Consider the following 20,439-nt stretch of genomic DNA (forward strand, 5'->3'; position numbering starts at 1 on the left):
TCCAGACAATGTCAGCACCAATTGCGGTGTCGTCTTCACTGCGTGTCCAGACAATGTCAGCACCAATTGCGGTGTCGTCCTCGCTGCGACCCCAGAAAATGCTGGCGCCAACAGCAGTGTCATCCTCGCCGCGCTTCTGTTCTACAAGATGCTGATTTAGATATGTATTTCCTCCAGTCTCCGTGTTATAGTCACTCACCAGGTGTTGGTAGAGCTAAGCCCAGGCCCACTAGGGCAGACAGAACAATACTTGTCTTCATGTTGTTGTAGTGGATGGGTTATAACTAGTACCTGGAATTTCTTAACCAGAGAATATATTGGCTAATTTCGAGGATGACAGGGAATGTCAAATCCAAAGCTACCTTGTCAGTATATTTATGCATTCGTGAGAAGCGGCATTTCATGGATAGACGGGAGTATTAACAGCTTCCAAAGCCCACTGATTGGTAAAGATAAGACGTGATGCACAAATTCCCCTCACGTCGTATTTTCATATATTATAGTCTACTTGAGGCATAGCTCTGCCAACCTGATTACCTGGAAGCAGCAAGCAGGATTTCCACTCGGCATTAGTTCCAAGTTAGCCTGTAGAACTATCCAGGAAACAATCACCTGCCATGTACTCAATTTGCAGGAGCTGAAGAATATTATCCCACTTCTTTAGCGCTACAATCTATATGCTCGTACATGACTACTCTTCTTCTAAATTGCTCGTAACCGAAATAGGATTGTCCGTTCGATCACCGACTGTTTTTGATTGCGGTCTAAATTGCATGTGGTAGGTTCCAGCGCCAGTCGTTCTGAATTTAGAACAAACAGGCTGAAAACTGGTGCACCGGTGTTCCGCATCGCCTACGGATTTAGCTTTATCACACAAAATCCTTACCTAAATTGGAATGAGGTATTTACAATGAGGATTTTGACGTCTTGCAGACATGCCTAGAGAATTTGAAAAAGCTTGTTCGTAGGGTTCCCACGAGGTTAATGCATGCGGGGTCTTGCAGATGTCGTGGCCATGCTTGATAGGCATTTGTGTGGGTGCGGGCATCCAGGCATGCGTAGCAAGGACAATATCATCATGGAGACTAGCACAAACTGGGTAATAGACTCGTAGATGGTAAGTAGGCTGGGAGTGTTATCATTTCTGCACCTTAGCACCTACCGAACATGGTTAAGCATTGACCCCCGCAGTAGCATTCACTACCAGTAGCTTAACTAGTCATCATTGTACGATAGCTTCCACTTCTCTTGCATCATTTCTAAGCTTTTTTCTTTCACCAATGTAGCGCTCGCAGTCGCCATGTTTGCCAGTCTGCGAGAAAGATATAGCTTGCTCACTCAAGAAGAAGCATCACAAGACGAGAACAGCAGCAATAACATCGAGGACTCGAGTAGTCCCATATATAAAAATAGCTTGATCGAACAATATCCAGCTTCGGCAGGAAAGCTCAGTATCACAAAATTGGTCATCATTCAAATTGCCATTTTGGTAGTATACACGCTTCTATTAGGCGCTATCGGAAGTTTTTCGTTCCCAAATGCTTTTCGCAAATCGAAAAATCCATATGATTTGAAATGTACGTCGCACACAGTCATGAGAAAAAATTTATACGCTGTTTGGTAATCTAATATAGTATTCCTCTTTGACAGACAGTGTCATGCATGATGCATACCGCTATGAGGTTCGAGAGGTGGATTACGACTTCAAGAGCGTCAACCCATTCAAAGGCGCGCCTATTGAAGATATTGAGAAGGAGTGGACGTACCTGATGAATGGAGGTAAAAAATCCTAATCTCTCTTCTTAGATACAGAGGGACTAATATATCCACTTTAGCACACACATTGCGGGTGCCAGAAGCTGAGATGAAAAAAGCAAACATATCATCTATTCAGGTGAATGATGGATCCGGGGACTATATTGCTGTGCCTATTGTAAGAAACTTACTACTTGCTAAATCTGACGTTGAATTCTCACTGACATTATCTATTAGAGTTACCACATGCTTCACTGCTTATACAACATCTATCGTTACGCCCATCCTGATTTCTACGGCGAAGACCCGAGCGGGCCAGAATGGATAAAGAATCACACAGACCACTGTGTCGATAACCTGCGACAAGTATGTTCTGTACCTATATATGTAACACCCCTAGAAGCCAGTTGCTAAATTATGACGGGACAGTTCGTACAATGCCACGTTGGAACAGGCTTTGAGACCTATAAATGGCTCGATACACGCAAGGCCCCTTGGCCTGTAATCAGCACAGATGAGGTTTGTGTTGACTGGACGCATTTTGACAGTTGGGTTCGCGAACGGGGCATCCCTGCAAAGGACATGGGGACGTTCAAAAATGGGAACCTAGTCAGTCATCCCTTATATGGGCCGGTCTATGAAGAGGATTTGCATAATAAGACATTGCCGTCAGAGCATGGTCACCATTGAGTTCGTAATTAGACTTTGAATAATTCTTCTAAATATATCTGATTAAGTGAAAATCACTAATCGTAGGGAAAACCCTGATTGTTCTTTGAATTCTCCATTATGGATGTAGGGCAACTAGGGCTTAGCGTTGAATAGTTGACATGGAAAAGATATCCCTGCCTACTTGATTTTCCCTGACGCGCCAAGGCTTTCCTATTCTATTTTCGTACTCATCTCTTACCGAGCGCCGTCGTATTCGGGCAAGATCAGAATTTGCCTGAGTCGAAAGTCACGACTATAAATACTTACAAAATTTTACTCGTCTCTGAGCGCATTTTTCGTTCGCAATCTTTGAACCTATCGCCTTATCCAGGTATAGTCCGGATGTGGCAGGCCTATATCCTTTTTAATACATGCCTCCGGGTAGGAATACTTACTCTAGATAACGTCCTTAGTCAGTAGCTAGCTTTAAGTTAGCAGGTATCAATACTACTACTACCATGCTTCTATGCTAGTGAAGTATATGAATTATGCTGCTAAAAATGCCTACTAAAGAAATATGAATAGTAGTCAGCGGTGATGATCAGCCACTCTTTATTTTTGGTGAACTTATTGCATATTTTTCAAAGAAAACCGAAAATATAGTCTGGTAGTGATATCATCAGATATCGATTCAGATTATAGGTAATAACAAGACTGTATTTGTTTCGAAATTCGAATCGTGACTAATACCAGTTGACCCATAAAATTGATGGTTCGGAATTTGTTTCCAATACCCCTTTCGAAGGACATGATGTTCATTCCGCGCCAATTCCCCTATTGACAGTCCGTATAAATATGAAAGATTTAGAAAAAAAAGATGGATATTGATTTAGATATATTGAGAATTATCAAGTGTTGCAGAAGATACAGTATGAACAGAATGCTTTGAGAGAAAATCTATGTCTATGAGAACGCGCCAATTTGAAACGAACTATAAACAGATGATGAGTAAATGCAGTAACGTCATCATGAGAGCCACAACGCCTCGAGAACATCGAAACACGAAATAAAAAAAGGGGGCTACTGATTCTTCAACCCCTGCTCCATCAAATCATCACTATCCGTACTTCTTACACGACTGTGATGCGAACCGAGTCTTGCTAAGAATCCACTCCTACCCATAGAAGATGACTGGCTCGGCCGTCCAGCACCAAACGAGTTCCTCGACTCCATCGATGCTCTCGACTGATGGTCCGCAGCCGCAGACGCAGACGCAGCAGCAGCCCGCGACGAAGAAGAAAGACTCTCACGCGAAATCGCAGCATCCTCTCGGATCCGGCGCTCCATCGCCTCACGATTGGCGTTGCGAACGACTTCTCCGAGCCGCGAGGGATTTCGGTCTTCAAAGACGTCTCCCATGAGATCGTTAGCAGACAACGCGCTTGTCCCGAGCGAGAAATCGACGTGGCGACCGGGACGGCTCAGGGATTCCCCGCGTGCGCGGGCGGCGGCTGCCATGGAACCTTTGCGGAGGATAGAGTGTTGAGGACGGATGGGAGCGGCGGTACTGGATGTGTAGGCAGAGTTTTCGGGGAGGTTTGGATCTCGTTCTTCGAGGATGGTTTCGGTTGATTGCTGTTGGCTTGGACCAGGTCTGGTGGATGCGGCGTAGCTAGGCGGTTGTCCGTGGTGGTTGACGTGGAAGGGGTAGTCCACATGAGCGCCCTGGAGATTCATACGAGGCCCTTCAATGCCGATTTCTTGCATAGATAACATCAACATGCAGATAAATTTGTTACGTCTTTGCAGACGAAGACCTTCGTTTTGCCAGTTGGACTTGTAGAAGAAGACGACGTTGAGAGTAAGTGAGAAAGCCTCGGTGACTTCTCGCAATTCCGTGATAATGTTTGATTGGTACTCACGTTTTTCCGTGCGTACAAACTCGAGCAGACGCTGTCGTAGCGCTTCCATTTGTTCGATGGAAGTTCCGTATTTGATGATGACAGGCACGGCTTCGGCAAGACCACCGGAACGGCGCTGGTTCAGGATGAATAAAGTGTTAAGGTAGCTGTTTGGCGCTTGTACGACGTGGCCCTGCATCTTCTTGAACTCGGTGTACAGGAGAGATATTTCCTTAACAAAGTAGTCATCACCTTTCATGGCGTCACCTGTGTTACCGTAGATAGTCACTCTGTCACCGACATCAAAGGGATGCTTGACAAAGACAAATATGACGGACTGCAGAAATTCCTGAGCAGTAGCGGAGAATAACCAGGATAGAGCCAGAATGGAGGAACCGGCCGATGTCAACACACCAGCAGCGGATGTCGAAATCAGCGACAAAAAGACCAAAAGCGTGACGACACAGACGACAAAGAAGAGCACACCGTCAAGTTTCGACACTACGGAGTCCAAATCCTTCAAAGAAGCAGTAATTGATTTTCTTTCACGACCAATCTCAACACAGACAGATTCCAGCTCTTCCATAGAGATATCGCCATTCATATCCTTGTCGAACATGGTGAAAGCAGCTTCCGCTTCCTCGTTATTGTCAAAAGCAGATTTCAAGTCTCCAGAGAAGATGGTGTCGAAACCAGTTCGGACAAATGTACGGTACAGTCTCCGTGCCAATACCTGGCCGCCTGTGTTGGTACTAAGTAGAGTGAGTACCACTTGATGCGGGTGGCTGCTCTTATTGATTTTCTTGCCGGTGAAATCGCCCGCAACGGCTCCTGCCATATCTCCGACCTTGTTCAAGGTCTTTTTGCCAACTTTCAAAGCCGTACCGGCAACGTTCAAAGGCGTTTTGGTACCAGATTGTGTTCCGCTACCATGCTCTTCGAAATCCTCGTCCTTTTCAGAAATCATCTCCCTAGAGTAAGCATAAAGTTTCGTCAAATTTGAAATTTGAAACTTGTTGATTTCGATTCGATCAGCATATGTACGAGTATGGAAGCTGATGGCAATCAACTGGATGATGATCTTTTCGATCAAGTTAAGAATGGCGCCGACGAATATTGAGATGATAACCTTGTTCATCGTGCTCTCCCATTCCCTGACCGATGTGCTGCCATCGACATGATGGTTAATCATGGTCGGCAAAAAGGATATCTCTACTCCTAGCCACCAGAAAAAGAGCGTGAAAGGCAGTTCCAACTCTCTGGCAAGATCGCGATATTTCTTGGAGTTGTTGGTAAAGATAGACGACCCGATGCTGAACACGGGAGGAAAACATTTTGCAGTAATCTGACTCGTTAGTATGATGAGATAGTGATACTAGGGAGGAACATACTCTTCCTGCCCAAAGCGTCAACCAAAAGATTTCCAACCAGACGGAAAACCACAACAATCTCACGCCTCCAACATTGGCCGACTTGAAAACCAACGCACCCAGTAGAAGCGGAATCAACAAAATCAGCGTCAAAGGCGTGATGTAAAAGAAATAGCGAACAAGAAAACTCGAGCTATGAATCCTTTTCAAGATTTTCGCTATACTGGTATGAGGATCCTCCGGCGCATTGTAAATCGCCGCAGTTTCGTGCAGCGGATTTGTAGCAATATCAAACTCATCTACAGGCTCAGTTCGCGAACGGATTTGACGTAGTGAGGTTCCTTCACTGTTGTGTTCTTCACTTCGTTGTGAGTTTGAAACTACTCGCTCCGCTTGCAATACAGCCAGGTCGTCGTCTAGCCGTAGAGCCTGCTCACGGACAGCCGATGGTGATGGATCGGTTCTTGCATTTGACGAGGTCACATTCAATGTATCCAGCCTTAGATTGTCTCTGCCACGGTATTCGTCTTCTTCTTCGTCGATTTCGGGGAAACGAGTGGTACTGGTCGAATACCTCGGTTCGTCGATCTCGTGTATTGGGGTGGACATTGTGGCGGTGGAATCTGGTCAATGACCAGCGTGATAGTATTTGTTCTCTTGCTATCGTGTACAGCAAGAGTGTGGTTAAAACAAACGAGTGTGATGTAGTGAGTGTATGGTAGAATTGTAAAGACCCCTCCGCCTCGAGATGCTGGTCGCCGAATAATCCTCGTATGTAACAAAAGAAATAGTAAAATAAAGAGATATGTACAGAATAAAAAGAAATTAAAAAGATGCAGGAAGCAGAGGAAAGAAAAGAGCTCACATCTGTAAATCTGCGGAGGCAACGTCAATGCCACAGCCGGAGTCCAGATCATCTTGAGCCCACATCTCCACTGCTAGTGAACGCCATCACTGATAGGTTTGAAGAGATAGTCCTCAGTGGCCAGTGGCACCGAGCAGAGTTTTAGGGTGTGTCCAGTATCCACTGATTCAGCGGTCCTGGAACATCTACAGGCCTGGCCAGAAGCGAACCATCGGAACACGTCAATCTGATCTCTCTTTCTGTGGGATCTTCAAGCCTTCAACTGTCAGTCAGTCAGTCAGTCAATGCCATCTATTGAGAGGTGAGATCAAGGAGAAAAAAGAAAGAAAAAGCCCGACGACGGACCGTCTTGGCGTTTCTTGGCAGTCGATCTGCTGCAGGAGGCTGCGTCATCGTGCCTGAGGCAGCAGCCGTCCAATCACGTGGCGACACCAGCCCTGGCCCAATCAAAACTCTCCTTTGACATTCGTGATGTGTTCCTTTTGGTCTACCTCTACCATAGTCCGGGAGGATCTTAAAATGTTTTGATAAAGTTGTTTCTTTTCTCTATCTGACTGTTCCATCCCATGCACTCAATCTGGTATTATGATTGACATGCTATATCAAGCCACCAATATGAACTGCGGCATCTGCTGCTATGAATAGGTACACAGCCAATAGCCACTCGGTCCTGCCGCCACACCTAAAATTTTCATTTCATCCATGCAGCGCTGCTCCTGCCGCGATGACCGTTCACTGTTGCAGTCGGCTTCGGATTCCTTTTCCATGTCCACCTCACTTGTCACTTCCCTTCTCCTTTTGTATTTCTCCGTCGAAGATCTTAAATGACTCGCTTGTCTTGACTCTTTTGGTCTTCCGTGGACTTCCGGTCCACATGCTTGCGTCGTGAAACAGCTTTCGTCTCTGGGATAGGCAGTATGACGTCGTCGTCGAGGTATACCTAGGCTCGGAGGATATCAACTTCTTTGGTAAATTCATGCCACCGACCAATGAATCTCCAAGGAATAATAGGTTCAATCGATTCAACCGGATCAACGAAGCTATTCATCTAGTAGCTCAAACCCCGCACTGAGTTGTCCAATTTATGTAAAGCATGTACTACTATCAGTACTACGAGCCTAGTATGAGGATTTGGTGCTGGCCTCTGTCCGAGATCCTATCGCGGCACACCACACTGTCCGACTTATGCATGGTATACAAAGCACACTTCCAATCACTTTTCAAGGTGACGGGATCGACGTTGTGAATTCAACTGATTGTGCTCAATACCCACTCTAAGTGAAACATTAAATTTGTCTTTTGTCAAGGGTCAAAACGATACGTAGTACGTACAGTAGTGGCTGAGCGCTCGGATATCCCTGTCAAGTGTCCCGTCGGTTTCAAGCGGATCCCGAGGTTGACAGCCAACTAGGAATACTAGGGTTACTAGAGTTAGACTCGGCTTGAATTAACGCGTTAAGTCATAGCTAAGAAGATAACAACCTCCTCGCATTCCCCGACAATATCATCTCTCGTTCTTTTTCATCTTCCCACATCTTTCGCATTTCCGTCGTCATCACATTCGCCAATCCCAGAACAGCCATTTCAGGCGTAAACGGATAGTCGCTTCCATACAATAATCTATCCATTTTGACATATAATAGCAACTCCTTAATCTGATCCGGGAACGGGAAGCCCGCAAGATCAAAATAGAACTGTCGCGAGAATGCATCTTTGATCATCTGTGCGGTGAGGCTTTGGTCTGCGCCGATAAGGCGCCCAAATGAAGTAAAACGTTCGACTAGAGGCAGCACTGCGCCACCGGCATGCGGGATTATGAATATGATGTTTGGACAGCGCGAAATTGTTCCTGACGTGAAAAGGTTTATGACTGCGCGGGCGGTGTCGAACAAAAATTCAAAAACCGGGTTAGGGAACTGGGTTAATGGAGTCGCTGCTACTGATTTTGGATGATCGTGGTCTCCCTGAAGGACACATGGGGTGGTAGGGTGGATAAACACTTTAGCGTGTCTTTTATTCAGTTCTTCGAATATAGACGCAAATTTTGGGTCGCCGAGATATACGCCATGGTGATTTGTCTCGAGCGTGATGCCGTTGGCATTCAGTTTGTCGAACGCGTATGCAATTTCCTCTAAACTTCCCTCAACATCCGGAAGAGGTAAAGATGCCCAGAAACCCAGTTTTGATGGATACTGGGAGACCAAATCCAACATGTACTCGTTACACAAACGGGTGAGTTCACGCGCGACTTTGTGGTTTCCATGAATGAGGTGTGTGCCGGGTGAGCTGATTGATAAGATGGACTTGCTGATGTTTACTTTTTGCATCAAACTGAGGTGAGTTTCAATGTCCCATTCCTAGGTATGTTAGCTAGAGAGTATCGAGTATGTCGAAGGGATGTGAATCCTTACCGGCAGCTCCGGCATGCCATCTGGTTTCTCATAACCGGCATCTATGCACGCTTGTCTATAGAACGGCGGCAGGAGGTGCGCATGAGTATCAATACGTTCTTCGAGGGGCATTTTTAATAGCAAGTAGATGCTAATGGCTCGCAAAGTGTCGATGGKGCATACTGAAATTGGGAAACCTTTGAAATAGGATCGTTCCCAGCCATTGTGTCCCGCCGCGGGACGCCCCATTCTGTCGGCGGGAAACCGTGGTCATCCCCGGATTGGAAAATCACGGGGTAAATGGTACACCGAAATCCTGGCCAGTCTCAGACATCGTCATTATGGACCAAAACAGAAAATAGCGATGCTATTTTTTGACTTATCCCCCAATGACCAAGTCGTGCTAAAAGATCAATCAAATGGAACAATGTACTCGACTCCGAGGTGGTGGGTCGACTCTTTTTGAATCCATTAGCGGCGAACAATACTCTTGCTGCGTCGATGCCAGTACTTTGCAGCTCTGAGAAGTTCAGTCCATCGTTGGTAAACATAGAGCTGTCATCTCGGCCAAATCGTGTATAAGCGTACCAAATCAGTGCAGAGTGACAAAGTAATCGCGGTACATGTATACCCGGTTCTTGTCCGATTGGTATGCGTTGTAGATGTCGGAGAATCAAAGCTGCATGAATGGCGCATCGATGGCCGTCCATAGAAGATGCCCATGTAGTGGCGTACTCGAGGTGCTCTTGCGCCTTTTCGTATCCTTCCCGCCCAACGGCGCACTCAAGTTTATTCATGTTGCAATACAGGATCATGAACATTGAATGCCACATTGCCTTTAGACTGAAGTCATCTGACTGGGAATTTTGATGAAGGCGACTGTTGTAGATAGTAATCAGTGTTGGCGTGACCTCCTGCGAGATTTTGTTTAGTGATTCTTGTGATGACAACCGCTCCATGATTTGACTTGTCTTTCCTTCTAGAAAAGCATAGAGTGCAAAGGCTGGGTACGTAGCCAATGCATCTCCATCTGTTTGGTCGGTAGATAGTGGTGGGCTGTATCCTGAGTTGACCATCTGTTGATGCCTGCGCTCATCTAAAGCGTGCACCCAAGCACTGGAAGTTGGTGCACTCCACAGCTCGTTCGAGGCAATTGCCGATGCGGCCGCTGAACACCGTAGAAATGGCTCGGTCATAAATAATTCTGCGGCTTCTGAATCATGGATGCGAAGACCAACTGCAACCCTATAAGGATATCAACACACGCTTGTAATTATAATTATTCTTCCCCAGACATACCGTCTTTTCTCCTCGTCATAGATCCATCGCCTCCATGAAGCTTCAGCATCTGTTTGCATGCCACTAGGGTATATAGTCGCCAGGTCTTGATTGAACATATTCTGTCTTCGAGCCCACTATCCCTGATAAGTATCTCGTAAGACATATCGGTTGTTTGAACTCACTGCTATGAGAGTCCCGTGAAATGTTTGAAATAACACAATGTGTCTTGGATTCTGTCATAGGATCATTCAGCTCGCAGATGGTACCCCTAATGGCTAGGAACTTACTCCTGAAAGCAGGGCAAATGTCTGCCCCAACAAAGCAGCTTGAGTCATCGCAAGCGCTTCTGGCGCGCCTCGCACAAAGTACATCTCCCACTGTAAACGATACCATTAGCGTATATTGAATGACAAAACATGGGTTCAGCATACCGATGCAAGAATAGCTTTGTTTAATCGCTCAAACAGTCTGTTACCTTGAGTCACGGCATATGGCGATCCCAAGAACAGACTCCCCACCGAGCATATTGAAATCAACAGCAAAGACCGCTTCGCAGATGGTCGAAATGTTGGTGCATGCACAATGGGAAAGATCGGGTGAAATCGCGTAAAGTACATTTGAATGCACAAGTTCTATAATAGTCAGCTGCAAGACCTTTCTGATTCACTCTGAGCGGTTGCTACCAAAAAATCAATAGACGGAAGTGGCTCGTAGGTTATCCGTCGCTGCTGAAGTTCACGAGATAAATCCTCCCTGTATCGCTCATCCACACTGGTGGGTTGGTTTATCCCGTCCGGAGTAATCTGGCCACTCCGCTCTGTACCCAGATACGTAAACCAAGACCTTTTAACCCTCTCTTCTTTCGACTCACTGATAACATCCGAGGAGGCTGCGATAATTATGTTTCTGTCACTGCTGTCGTTCATCTGAAGTCTGTCACTAGCGAAGAACCCCTGACCGGACAAATCCATTGGAAGTGATGTCCCAGAAGGTGGTATGGTTGCACACAAAGCACTGAGATCGAAATCCTCATCGACCAGCCACCCAGGGAATTGATGACTGGGACTAAACATCCAAGAGGTTGCCATGCTGATGTGAGTCGCTTCAGATCTGTCCAGGTTACCGGTCAGAAGTGGGAACTGATCGTTGTTATTTATCGGCTGTGCGGAACTTGGTGCAGACCAGCTGGTCAACCCTCCCACGTCCAGCGTCGAGTCATATTCATAAGGCATAGGATGAACACCTTGATGGCCCTGAGTTGATGGCGATGATTGAGTGAATGACGGTGTTGTTATTGCAGCATTTGACTGGAAAATTCTTGAATTATCTGTATCAACATTAGGATTGAGTAGGTCTGAGAGGGTGTCCGCCGCTTGAGATGACAAATCCTCCTCAGCCGAATGGTGCGAATGACGCGCTCGCTGTTCTTCTTCTAGATGCGATCTTGCGTGTCGTAAAAGGGAGTCACTGTTTATTCTCAGTAAAAATCTGAGCACCAATAGAGGATAGATACCGACTGTCGCGTGAAAGACTTCCTACACGTCGTGCAAGAAAATGGTTTCTCCTTCGTATGGCTCCGAATATGCCTCGCGAGATGCTCATCCTTGGTGAACGATTGCGAGCACCAAGGACAGATTCGCTCCTTTCTAGAACCTCGTCTATTGACCATATTCGATTGATCCTGATATCGTCTTGCTAGATCATTGGCAAGATAAGAGAAGAGTTGAGGTTGAAGCCGGGGATGAGCTTGAGGAAAGTGCGGGGCCCCACATGTCCAGTTGGAGCAAACGGTCAGACCCAACTATTAACGAACCACATTGTATAAAGGAAGCCATTGCACAGTCATTTCAATCTAATATGTTTATTATGAACAGGTTTTGGTTGTAAAATGGCACGGGCATATTAAAACTCCATGGTCCGAAACCCATGTGTACAATGCTAACCATGAATGAGATGTCTTCTTCGTACTGTTGTCTCTTGATGATCCTAGTTCCTGCTTCTAATCGCATTGGACGTAGCTCTAAGAATGTTTTAAAACAAATCTCGCCTAGCTGCCTGTTGTGTCCTCAGTATCGGCAGAAGCTCTCTAAGTAAAGAAAATTCCAAACAGCACACGTACTTGATATCGATCTATGTCATATTGGGGCGCAAAAGAAAAAAACAAATTTATATCACCAGACCAGCCAGATACATAAATTTTGTCTCGACTGTTACACCAAATGGAAGATGCTGTCCGCTTAGGGCCACCGTAGAACACGTCCCGCCGTTGATAGCGTCCCGCAATGCTTGAACTGTCCCGCTTTATTAAGCTTCGATCAAATCACCGGATTTACGAGTGAACACGGATATGGGCCATCACCAAAAGAATATTCTGGAGGGGAAAAGTAGCCACGACGAAGGGTAGGAATCGGCATAAGTATTGTGCAAGTCCGGCTATAATACATTGTCAGCTAACGAGCCTCCTTTCAAAACTTGAACATCAACTTTTATTGCCAATACGGCCATCATGCCTTCGTGGACACATCTAGTCCGCTTCATCGCTGTCGAAGATAGCCAGGAGCATCTCGGCCAGCTTGTTGATACTACTCGAGATGTTGGTCTAGACAGCGCAGAAGGCAAGGATATACCAGTGTATTTGATCGACGGAACAATTTTCGACGGCAAAGTAACCAAGGAAATCCTCCACGTCAAACAAGTAATTGCCCGATAACTGAAAGTTACTGAATAACTCAACTGACATTTGTGTAGCTTCTCTCTCCAGTTTCTAGAGATCAATGTAGCTACATTCGATGCTTAGGATTGAATTATACGGACCACGCCCAGGTAACCCATGACATTAACAACACACACTAATTTGTTACTTACTTGTGCGATAGGAAGCAAGCCTACCCATCCCCAAAGTCCCAATCCTCTTCACAAAGCCCAGAACGGCCCTCAGCGGACCTTATCCCGCCGCAATCAACATCCCGAAATGCGCACAGGACGATACGAGCGATTACGAAGCCGAGCTTTGCATGGTCATTGGCAAGACAGGAAAGAACATAAGCGAAGAGGATGCCTTGGATTATGTGCTAGGCTACACCGCGTCGAATGATGTATCAGCCCGCACATTGCAGTTGCTTACGGCCCAGTGGTCTTTTTCTAAGGGTCTTGATGGAAGTTGTCCAATCGGTTAGTTCCTGATGACTTCTTCATTGATTGTGTATGGATACTAAGAGGTGAGCTGCTAGGTCCTGTTCTCGTCGCTCCCTCCGTCATCAATGACCCCCAGACACTCGGTATCAAAGCCATTCACAACGGAACCACAGTTCAAGATGGCCATACGAGCAATATGATCTTCAACATCAAAAAGCAAATCTCCTATCTTTCACAGGGGACTACTTTGGAGGCAGGCACGATTTTCTTGACTGGTACCCCTGCAGGGATTGGCTATTTCCGTCAACCGAGAGTCGTGCTCAGGGATGGTGATGAGATTTCAGTCAAGATTGATCAGATCGGGACTTTAGTGAATAAGGTTCGCTATGAGAATTTGTAGATTCAATTTTCCTATAGCTCCATATAGATTATGAGGTAATGGTACTCTCAGTGGCTCCCCTCCGACGGACTCGGGCATCCGACCTCCAAGAATATAACTCACAACAATGAAAACAATGATGTGTAGAGCGAGTATGACTTTATTTAACATAATTTTTCGGACGTTCTTATTACTGCTTTTATAATAGTGTTCGTCCCAGTCAATATTTTAGTCATTTTACCATCAACCATATGAGACAAAACAATTGACCACTTCTTATTCTAGCGAGCGTGAGCTTCCATCAGGGTGAGTTCTAATAGCAGAATTGAAGGCTAGGCATTTATTTGACTAGAAATCAGTGTCAGTTTCCCGAACGAATGCATAACTGCATTCAACGAGTTCGCCTTTACGAAAGGACCAGATAAGCTTACCTTTGTCATTTACAAAATCTCCGAAGATAAAAGTTCCGTCATCGTAAAGGAGACTTCTTTGGATAAGGACCATGACGCTTTCATCCAAAACCTCACTTCGTCTGTTGACCAGGGAGGGAACCGCGCACCTCATTACGCAGTCTACGATGTGGAGGAGTGTGATCTGAACGATGACGGTCGAAGGTATGACTTTCCTTGACTACAGCTCTCGGCTCAATGTCTCTGCTAATGTCTTGCAGGTAGAGGGACGGTTGTCTTCATAAGTTGAATGCCGGATTTCCGGGAGATCATGAATCTGATCATAGTCTTACGAGTGTGGATTTGGCTGAACTGCCAGGTAGATCGAATTGTCAATGAAGGCAAATGTTGTAATGGAGAGAAATTTGACGCACACTCCTTATCTAAACAGTAACAGTAGTAAATAACTTTGGGGAAACCGTCAATGAATAACAAGGATTGAATTGCTAGATGAATTAATGGCATGACAAGCTAATTCAAAAACGTAGCAGGCACTTCTGGACCCCAAACCGCTAACGACTCATGCCCTGCCGGCCCATACCCAATAGGTGTATTCTCGTTAACCAGATCCCCATCCGCATAATGCTCAATCATATTTCCCGTAGTATCCCACCAGTAATCAAAGATTTGTGAGCCAAGAATGTGCCTTCCCACGCCCCAGACAGACTCGTAGCCTTGCTTTGCGAGCCATTGGTGACCCAGATGTTGTGTGTCATAGTCATGAACTTCAAAGGAACAGTGATGAACATGTGTGGTCGGGTTGCCGCTGAGGAAGAAGCTGTGATGGTCGACCAGGTCCTGGCCACGATCAATGTGAGCGAACATAGCGACGTTTTGTTTCTCGCCTTCCTTTTCGACGTAGAGAAAGTCGGTAGGGGCGATGTTGAAGTTGGTGGTGTAGAAGTCGACCATTTCCTGGAACTTTTGGACACATAACCCAAAGTGACCCAGCTACATAGAAAATTAGCGATAGATAGATAGACTTCGGACTCGACTTGAATACCTTGTGTACAGCAGCCGGACCGGGATCGAAACGCTGGAACTTGAGAACTCGTGGTTTATCGTTTTCGTGGTTGATTATGAGTTTCTCGGGATATCCGTTTGGCTTTGCAGGTGACTGGTCGAACATGAGATTGACAGGAATGTTTTCAGGGTCAAATAAGGTAAGAATGTATCCGCCCCCTGGAGCATCCTTCATCTCTTGGATTTCTCCAGCCGTTGGAAGTTGAGCAGCTCTGAATGTATCTTAGTAATAAATCCAATCAGACCGTAGACTTGTACTCACTTTTCTAGATCTTGATAGGTCTCTACCTGAAATGAAGCTCCAAGAAATTGCTTTGGGCCCTTCCGGGCATAATAAACGTATTGATCACTGCCGTATCCGCGAAACCAAATTTGGTTCTCTGTCCGCTGAGCTACTTCCATTCCAAAATCTGCGGATTATAAACTTAGTGAGCCAGTAATACTAATAATCCTAGAGCAAGGTGATTAACCAAGTAAAAAATCAGTGATCTTTTCGAGATCCGGGTGCTGATACCTCATGTGGCTCAATTTGACAAGACGAATCTGATCCTCTTTCTTGATACCACAGCGCTTCTGCCACTCCGCTAGAACTTCTTTCCCATCGCCGACTGCGATGGAGTCCGGTACAGATGCTCCGCGATTTGAATGGACTTTCTTCGCCGCCTATCGGACATAAGTATGGTTACGCAGACAAAAAGCCAGAATTTCATACCATAATGGATCACCAAAAGATTTATATCGATTGCGTGGTAGACGGCAAATCTCCAAGATATTCGTTGTAGCACTTATATATCGAGCATGATTGCATTGTACCGATTCAGACTAGACTTCCCCAAAATTAATGGGATATTTTGCGGGGGTGTTCCGGGACGATTTGATCTTCGTCGGATTTACGGTATACAAGATGTCCCGCATTCCTGCGGGACGTCAACATCAGCTCGACCACACGGACCTGTACAGCATGTATGAACAGCTAAGAATTGCAAATGGAGCTACGACTCTGTGTTACGGGGTTTTACTTCCCCGCTCAACACGAAATTGATACGTCGACTGATTCTCGGCCCCGTATCTGGAACAGACAGCATTATTCTCGTCAGTGATTGACTGGTCACTACATATTTCCCCCTTTCTAGTGCCGCTTTGTGTTCACATATTATTCAGCATGACCATGACCTCTAGAAAATTGTTGTTTTTCATTTGCGACAGACAAAGGAATAAATCCAGACATCATTTCGACATTCCTGTGTCTCTGTTCAGTTTCACTACACTTTCATCATGACAGAGTCAGATGAATACGAAACCACGGATGTAGTAATCTGCGGATGTGGCCCAACTGGTGCCATGCTATCTGCTTATCTCGGTCAAATGTCCATCAAAAACGTCGTGCTGGAGAAAGAGGCCGATATCACTACAGATCCGCGAGGCATTGCCCTAGATGAAGATGGAATTCGGTTTTTGCAAGGATTGGGAATCTATGATGGCATCTACACGGAAATTGGAACATGTGAGTATATTGCTATTATCATATGATGGAAAGGTATTGACCGAGTCACAAAACGGAAGGCATGAACATATTCAAATTCGTGGATGGCACAAAACCGGATTTAAGCAGGAAGGCATTTTTGGAGATGGACTACGGTACCGTAAGGATACACTTCTTCCATGAACACAGTCACATGAACACTGTATAACTCTCGGTATGAATAGACGGAGGGTGGCACAGGTCACGTTGGATTCATCTGTCACAAGCAGCCAGTCTTGGAAAGATACCTTCGTGACAAAATGGCAGCGAATGGACTGTGTGCGCTGCGATCTGGGTGTAGCGTGACCCACCTATCCGAATCTGAAGAATGGACGTATTGCGAATATACCGATGCAGAAGGCAAGACTCATCATATACGATCAAAATTTTTCGTCGGTGCAGATGGTAAGACGGGGTACACTCGCAAGAGATATCTTGAGCCTAAGGGTATTCAGATGGAGCGGGCGCACAAGTATGTTCATTAATGATTAAAAGCTGTATCTTACTAACAGATTCTTCCAATAGCTCTTTTTACGAAGAAACCTGGGTTGCTCTCAACTGGCACATTTCGATTCCCAACAAAGAGTCCCATCCGGACTTCCCCTTATGGTCCCTAGGATACACTCCAGAGCAAGTATATGATCTTTTCTTTCCGGTACACTTCCGATTTCTGTGTAACCCAAAACGACCTGCTGTTTGTGGACGATTTGGACCTTTAGCCGATCGACTTTGGCGATTCGAATTTGTCGTTCTCAAGGATGAGGATGGAACGGAGATGGCGAAACCGCACATGATGAGAAAGATCATTTTCCCTTACATCACGCATCCTGGTAGTCGTTATGGGTACGTAGACTTTTCTATTATCTGGCGGTCAATGTATCTTTTGCTTGTTGCTTACCAGATGATCGACAGTCTTCCAAGTGATGTGCAGTATCCAGAGGATTGCATCAACGTCTTGCGATCGAGGCCATTTATGTTCTCGGCAAGGAGTTGCAATAGATGGTCCGAAGGTCGGGTGGTTCTCTGCGGGGACGCCGCCCATGTATTTCCACCTTGTGAGTAATCGCATCAAATCAATCTCATGAAGGTCTCTGCTAACGATGGTGATACTAGTTGGCGGACAGGGAATCGCTTCTGGATTCCGCGACGCTTCTTCCCTCGCCTGGCGCTTGGCCGTGCTCTGTAAAGCATCGACTCAAGGCTTAACACTACCTCACGAAAAGTTCTTTACAGCATGGTACCTCGAGCGTAAACAACAACTTGAAAAGTCACTGGCTTCCACGATCACAAACGGCGAATTCGTGACTGAAAGTAATCCAATCAAGATATTCATCCGCAACTGGTCACTGTGGTTCATGCAACTGATTCCATCGTGGCGTGACAAGCTGCGTCTGGGCCAGCGTCACGAGGGACTATTCCGATATCAGTACTCCAATGGAATGCCATTTATACCGTCCTTGAATGGAGGGTTGTGTGTGCCGCAGGTTTATTGCAAATCACTTAATTCGGACAACAATGTATATTTTACCGACGACGTGATCTTCAAAGGAAAGAAAGGGTTATTCCAGCTTCTTGTCTATCTAAAAGCCCCCAATGACATGATTCTCGCGGGCAAAGATGCCTTTGACATCGAGACAATATCTCAGGGCCATATTTACGAAAGTGACATTACATGCATAACCGAGGCCGACCCCCAAACATTAACATCCTACGCCAAAAACGAACCCTGTTACCCAACATACAGCATCGCCACTGGCGAAGAGTTCGCCAAATCCGAGCTGTGCAAGGGACGGCCAGAACCAAAATACTTTGATCCTTATCGAATGAGGAAAGAGTTGAAAGGACACAAATACACAATCCTCCGCCCTGACCGTTTTGTGTTTGCGTCGTGTTCCACGAGGGAAGATCTAGTCAAAGCCGTTAGAGCTCTTGTGATGTATCTGAATGGCAGCGAAATGGGAATGCATTAGTGGGACACTTACAATCCATTTTTTACATATTCAAATTCTCCTACATCATAGTATTAATATCGAAGATCTTCATTATCCTATTCATTCGGAGCAATCTACAGAAGTTGTGCTCATGTACTACCTTGATCCCCATCAATTGCCCGTATGACCTGCCGTGGGTTTCAGCTGTATGAATGGACCGACCTTCCGCATTTGGAATCCTATATATTCAAGCTTCATTTCTAAATAGAGATCAGGGATATAACTTTGAAGCGTATAAATATGACTGTATTCTAGATTTAAAAGTATCAGAACAGAGGAAACAAATTAAAAAGAAATTAGATACTCAAATTTTCCATCTAAGAATCATGCTCAGCACACCAAAACATGCCTTTCAATCCGACGTCAATGCGTGCGTAGAACGATAAGACCTAGTGTCAGCGGAAAAAGGCGAAGAGAAGATGAGAATGCAGAAGTCATAAGTCTTCTTTCCACATCGACTTATAGGTCACCTGATTTTTCTTTTTTCAGGAAAACCAACGAACATTGTAGCTGGCCGCTCTGTACTTACTACTGGGTAAATTACCGGTTAACAAAGCAGAAAAACCCGACTCACCCTACACTGCATAGTCATCACGCTTTTGATATTGCAATCTTATGCTACTAAAAGCTCTCAATAAAAGGAATACCATATTCTAAGTGTTGGTTTAGCTACGTTCCGTATCACAAAGCGTAGGATATCGTAGCAAGGGCAGTCCAACTGCACTTAATGGCAAGCCTACTTTAAACTTATAAGCATAAAAATATCTTATTCTAATAATTAACCCCTAAAGCTATAAACGTCTAGGGTATTGATGTTGGCTCAGCTACGTCCCGTATCATAAAGCGTAGGATATCGTAGCAAAAACTGTGACACTTCCTCATTCCTAAACTCTGGGGCAGCTTTATCGACGTAAACTAAGCATACAAAAAGAAAAGAAGGAGGACGGCTCCGTGCGAGAGCTCGCTACGGCTCTTAATACCACGTAGGCCTTCATGGAGGTGCCTAGTTGGGAAGGCATGACAAAGGGATGGCCCGTCGCAGATAGCTCTTAGGGCTTAGGGCTCACGGGTCCCCGTCATGGCATTACAAAGGACTGAGCATGGCACGCAAGACGCACGACCGTCACGTATAAAATCAATATAAAGCGCAGATCTGGATAAAAGTAGCCAACTCGCTTACTAATTACGTTACGCCAAATAACAATATCCTAATCAACGAATAAAGAGCGTAAACACCCAGAAATAAGCAAAATACGTAAAGTGCTGGTGTGGCGCCTTGACATCAAGCGTTGATCTTGATCCGTGCACACACAGTAGGCGCGGGCTATATCCTCCGCCGGACCGGATGTACGAGGAAGTAAGTTTGTAAAATACTGATTCGTACGGAGTCAACTTGCCGAAGCTTCTGGTGCTGCCCGGCCCCGCAAAACAAAATTATTAACAGATTAATGTGGGGTGCGGAGAAGTTGCTTGATAATATGTCGTTTCTTTTGCTGCTTTCGTCTTTCGTCACTGTCTCGCTAACTCTATCTCTATCTCGCACTCACGCTACTCTTGTTTCCTTTTCCTTTAGAAATTCGTCTTGTAATAGCTCCTTTATATCATTTGCAACTGGTGACAGAAGTACCTATGGCTTCCCGACCTCGGGTGTCTCGAGCCTGTGACCGCTGCCGGCGACAAAAATTGAAGGTAATGTTGTACATCATGCCGAGATTGTAAAGGTTCCT

General features: G+C 45.5%; 7 protein-coding genes across 7 annotated transcripts in view; 3 read left to right on the top strand and 4 right to left on the bottom strand.

Annotated features, from left to right (window-relative positions):
• BHQ10_003520 (uncharacterized protein) overlaps positions 1-260 on the bottom strand; it is a gene marked incomplete at both ends in the record, with an annotated part of 589 nt that extends 329 nt beyond the window's left edge. The window contains 2 exons of the mRNA XM_040875786.1: positions 1-141; positions 200-260. The exon at positions 1-141 is cut by the window's left edge and continues 329 nt beyond it. Coding sequence (XP_040732024.1) covers positions 1-141; positions 200-260 — 202 coding nt within the window. The remainder of the gene's footprint in view (positions 142-199) is intronic.
• A 1,398-nt stretch (positions 261-1,658) lies between these two features.
• On the top strand, positions 1,659-2,445 carry BHQ10_003521 (uncharacterized protein; the record flags this gene model as incomplete). Its single annotated transcript, XM_040875787.1, has 4 exons — positions 1,659-1,779; positions 1,836-1,933; positions 1,993-2,121; positions 2,185-2,445. 4 exons carry the CDS (start codon positions 1,659-1,661, stop codon positions 2,443-2,445), a joined length of 609 nt encoding a protein of 202 aa, XP_040732025.1.
• Positions 2,446-3,486: 1,041 nt separating this feature from the next.
• Positions 3,487-6,286, bottom strand: BHQ10_003522 (uncharacterized protein; the record flags this gene model as incomplete). Its single annotated transcript, XM_040875788.1, has 2 exons — positions 3,487-5,652; positions 5,699-6,286. 2 exons carry the CDS (start codon positions 6,284-6,286, stop codon positions 3,487-3,489), a joined length of 2,754 nt encoding a protein of 917 aa, XP_040732026.1.
• A 1,722-nt stretch (positions 6,287-8,008) lies between these two features.
• BHQ10_003523 (uncharacterized protein) lies at positions 8,009-11,445 on the bottom strand (the record flags this gene model as incomplete). Its single annotated transcript, XM_040875789.1, has 9 exons — positions 8,009-8,899; positions 8,954-9,008; positions 9,116-9,248; positions 9,327-10,177; positions 10,232-10,347; positions 10,396-10,446; positions 10,501-10,590; positions 10,645-10,845; positions 10,897-11,445. 9 exons carry the CDS (start codon positions 11,443-11,445, stop codon positions 8,009-8,011), a joined length of 2,937 nt encoding a protein of 978 aa, XP_040732027.1.
• A 1,274-nt stretch (positions 11,446-12,719) lies between these two features.
• BHQ10_003524 (uncharacterized protein) lies at positions 12,720-14,401 on the top strand (the record flags this gene model as incomplete). Its single annotated transcript, XM_040875790.1, has 7 exons — positions 12,720-12,908; positions 12,962-13,036; positions 13,090-13,384; positions 13,444-13,744; positions 14,013-14,033; positions 14,087-14,341; positions 14,398-14,401. The coding sequence occupies 7 exons, from the start codon at positions 12,720-12,722 to the stop codon at positions 14,399-14,401; spliced, it is 1,140 nt and encodes a 379-aa protein (XP_040732028.1).
• Positions 14,402-14,647: 246 nt separating this feature from the next.
• Positions 14,648-15,914, bottom strand: BHQ10_003525 (uncharacterized protein; the record flags this gene model as incomplete). The annotated part of the gene is made up of 5 exons (XM_040875791.1): positions 14,648-15,127; positions 15,180-15,411; positions 15,462-15,609; positions 15,670-15,862; positions 15,912-15,914. 5 exons carry the CDS (start codon positions 15,912-15,914, stop codon positions 14,648-14,650), a joined length of 1,056 nt encoding a protein of 351 aa, XP_040732029.1.
• A 560-nt stretch (positions 15,915-16,474) lies between these two features.
• Positions 16,475-18,691, top strand: BHQ10_003526 (uncharacterized protein; the record flags this gene model as incomplete). Its single annotated transcript, XM_040875792.1, has 6 exons — positions 16,475-16,703; positions 16,763-16,842; positions 16,907-17,193; positions 17,247-17,564; positions 17,634-17,776; positions 17,835-18,691. 6 exons carry the CDS (start codon positions 16,475-16,477, stop codon positions 18,689-18,691), a joined length of 1,914 nt encoding a protein of 637 aa, XP_040732030.1.
• Between the last annotated feature and the right edge of the window lie 1,748 nt (positions 18,692-20,439).

This window comes from Talaromyces amestolkiae, assembly GCF_001896365.1.
Source record: "Talaromyces amestolkiae strain CIB chromosome Unknown scaffold5.1, whole genome shotgun sequence".
NCBI lineage: Eukaryota > Fungi > Ascomycota > Eurotiomycetes > Eurotiales > Trichocomaceae > Talaromyces > Talaromyces amestolkiae.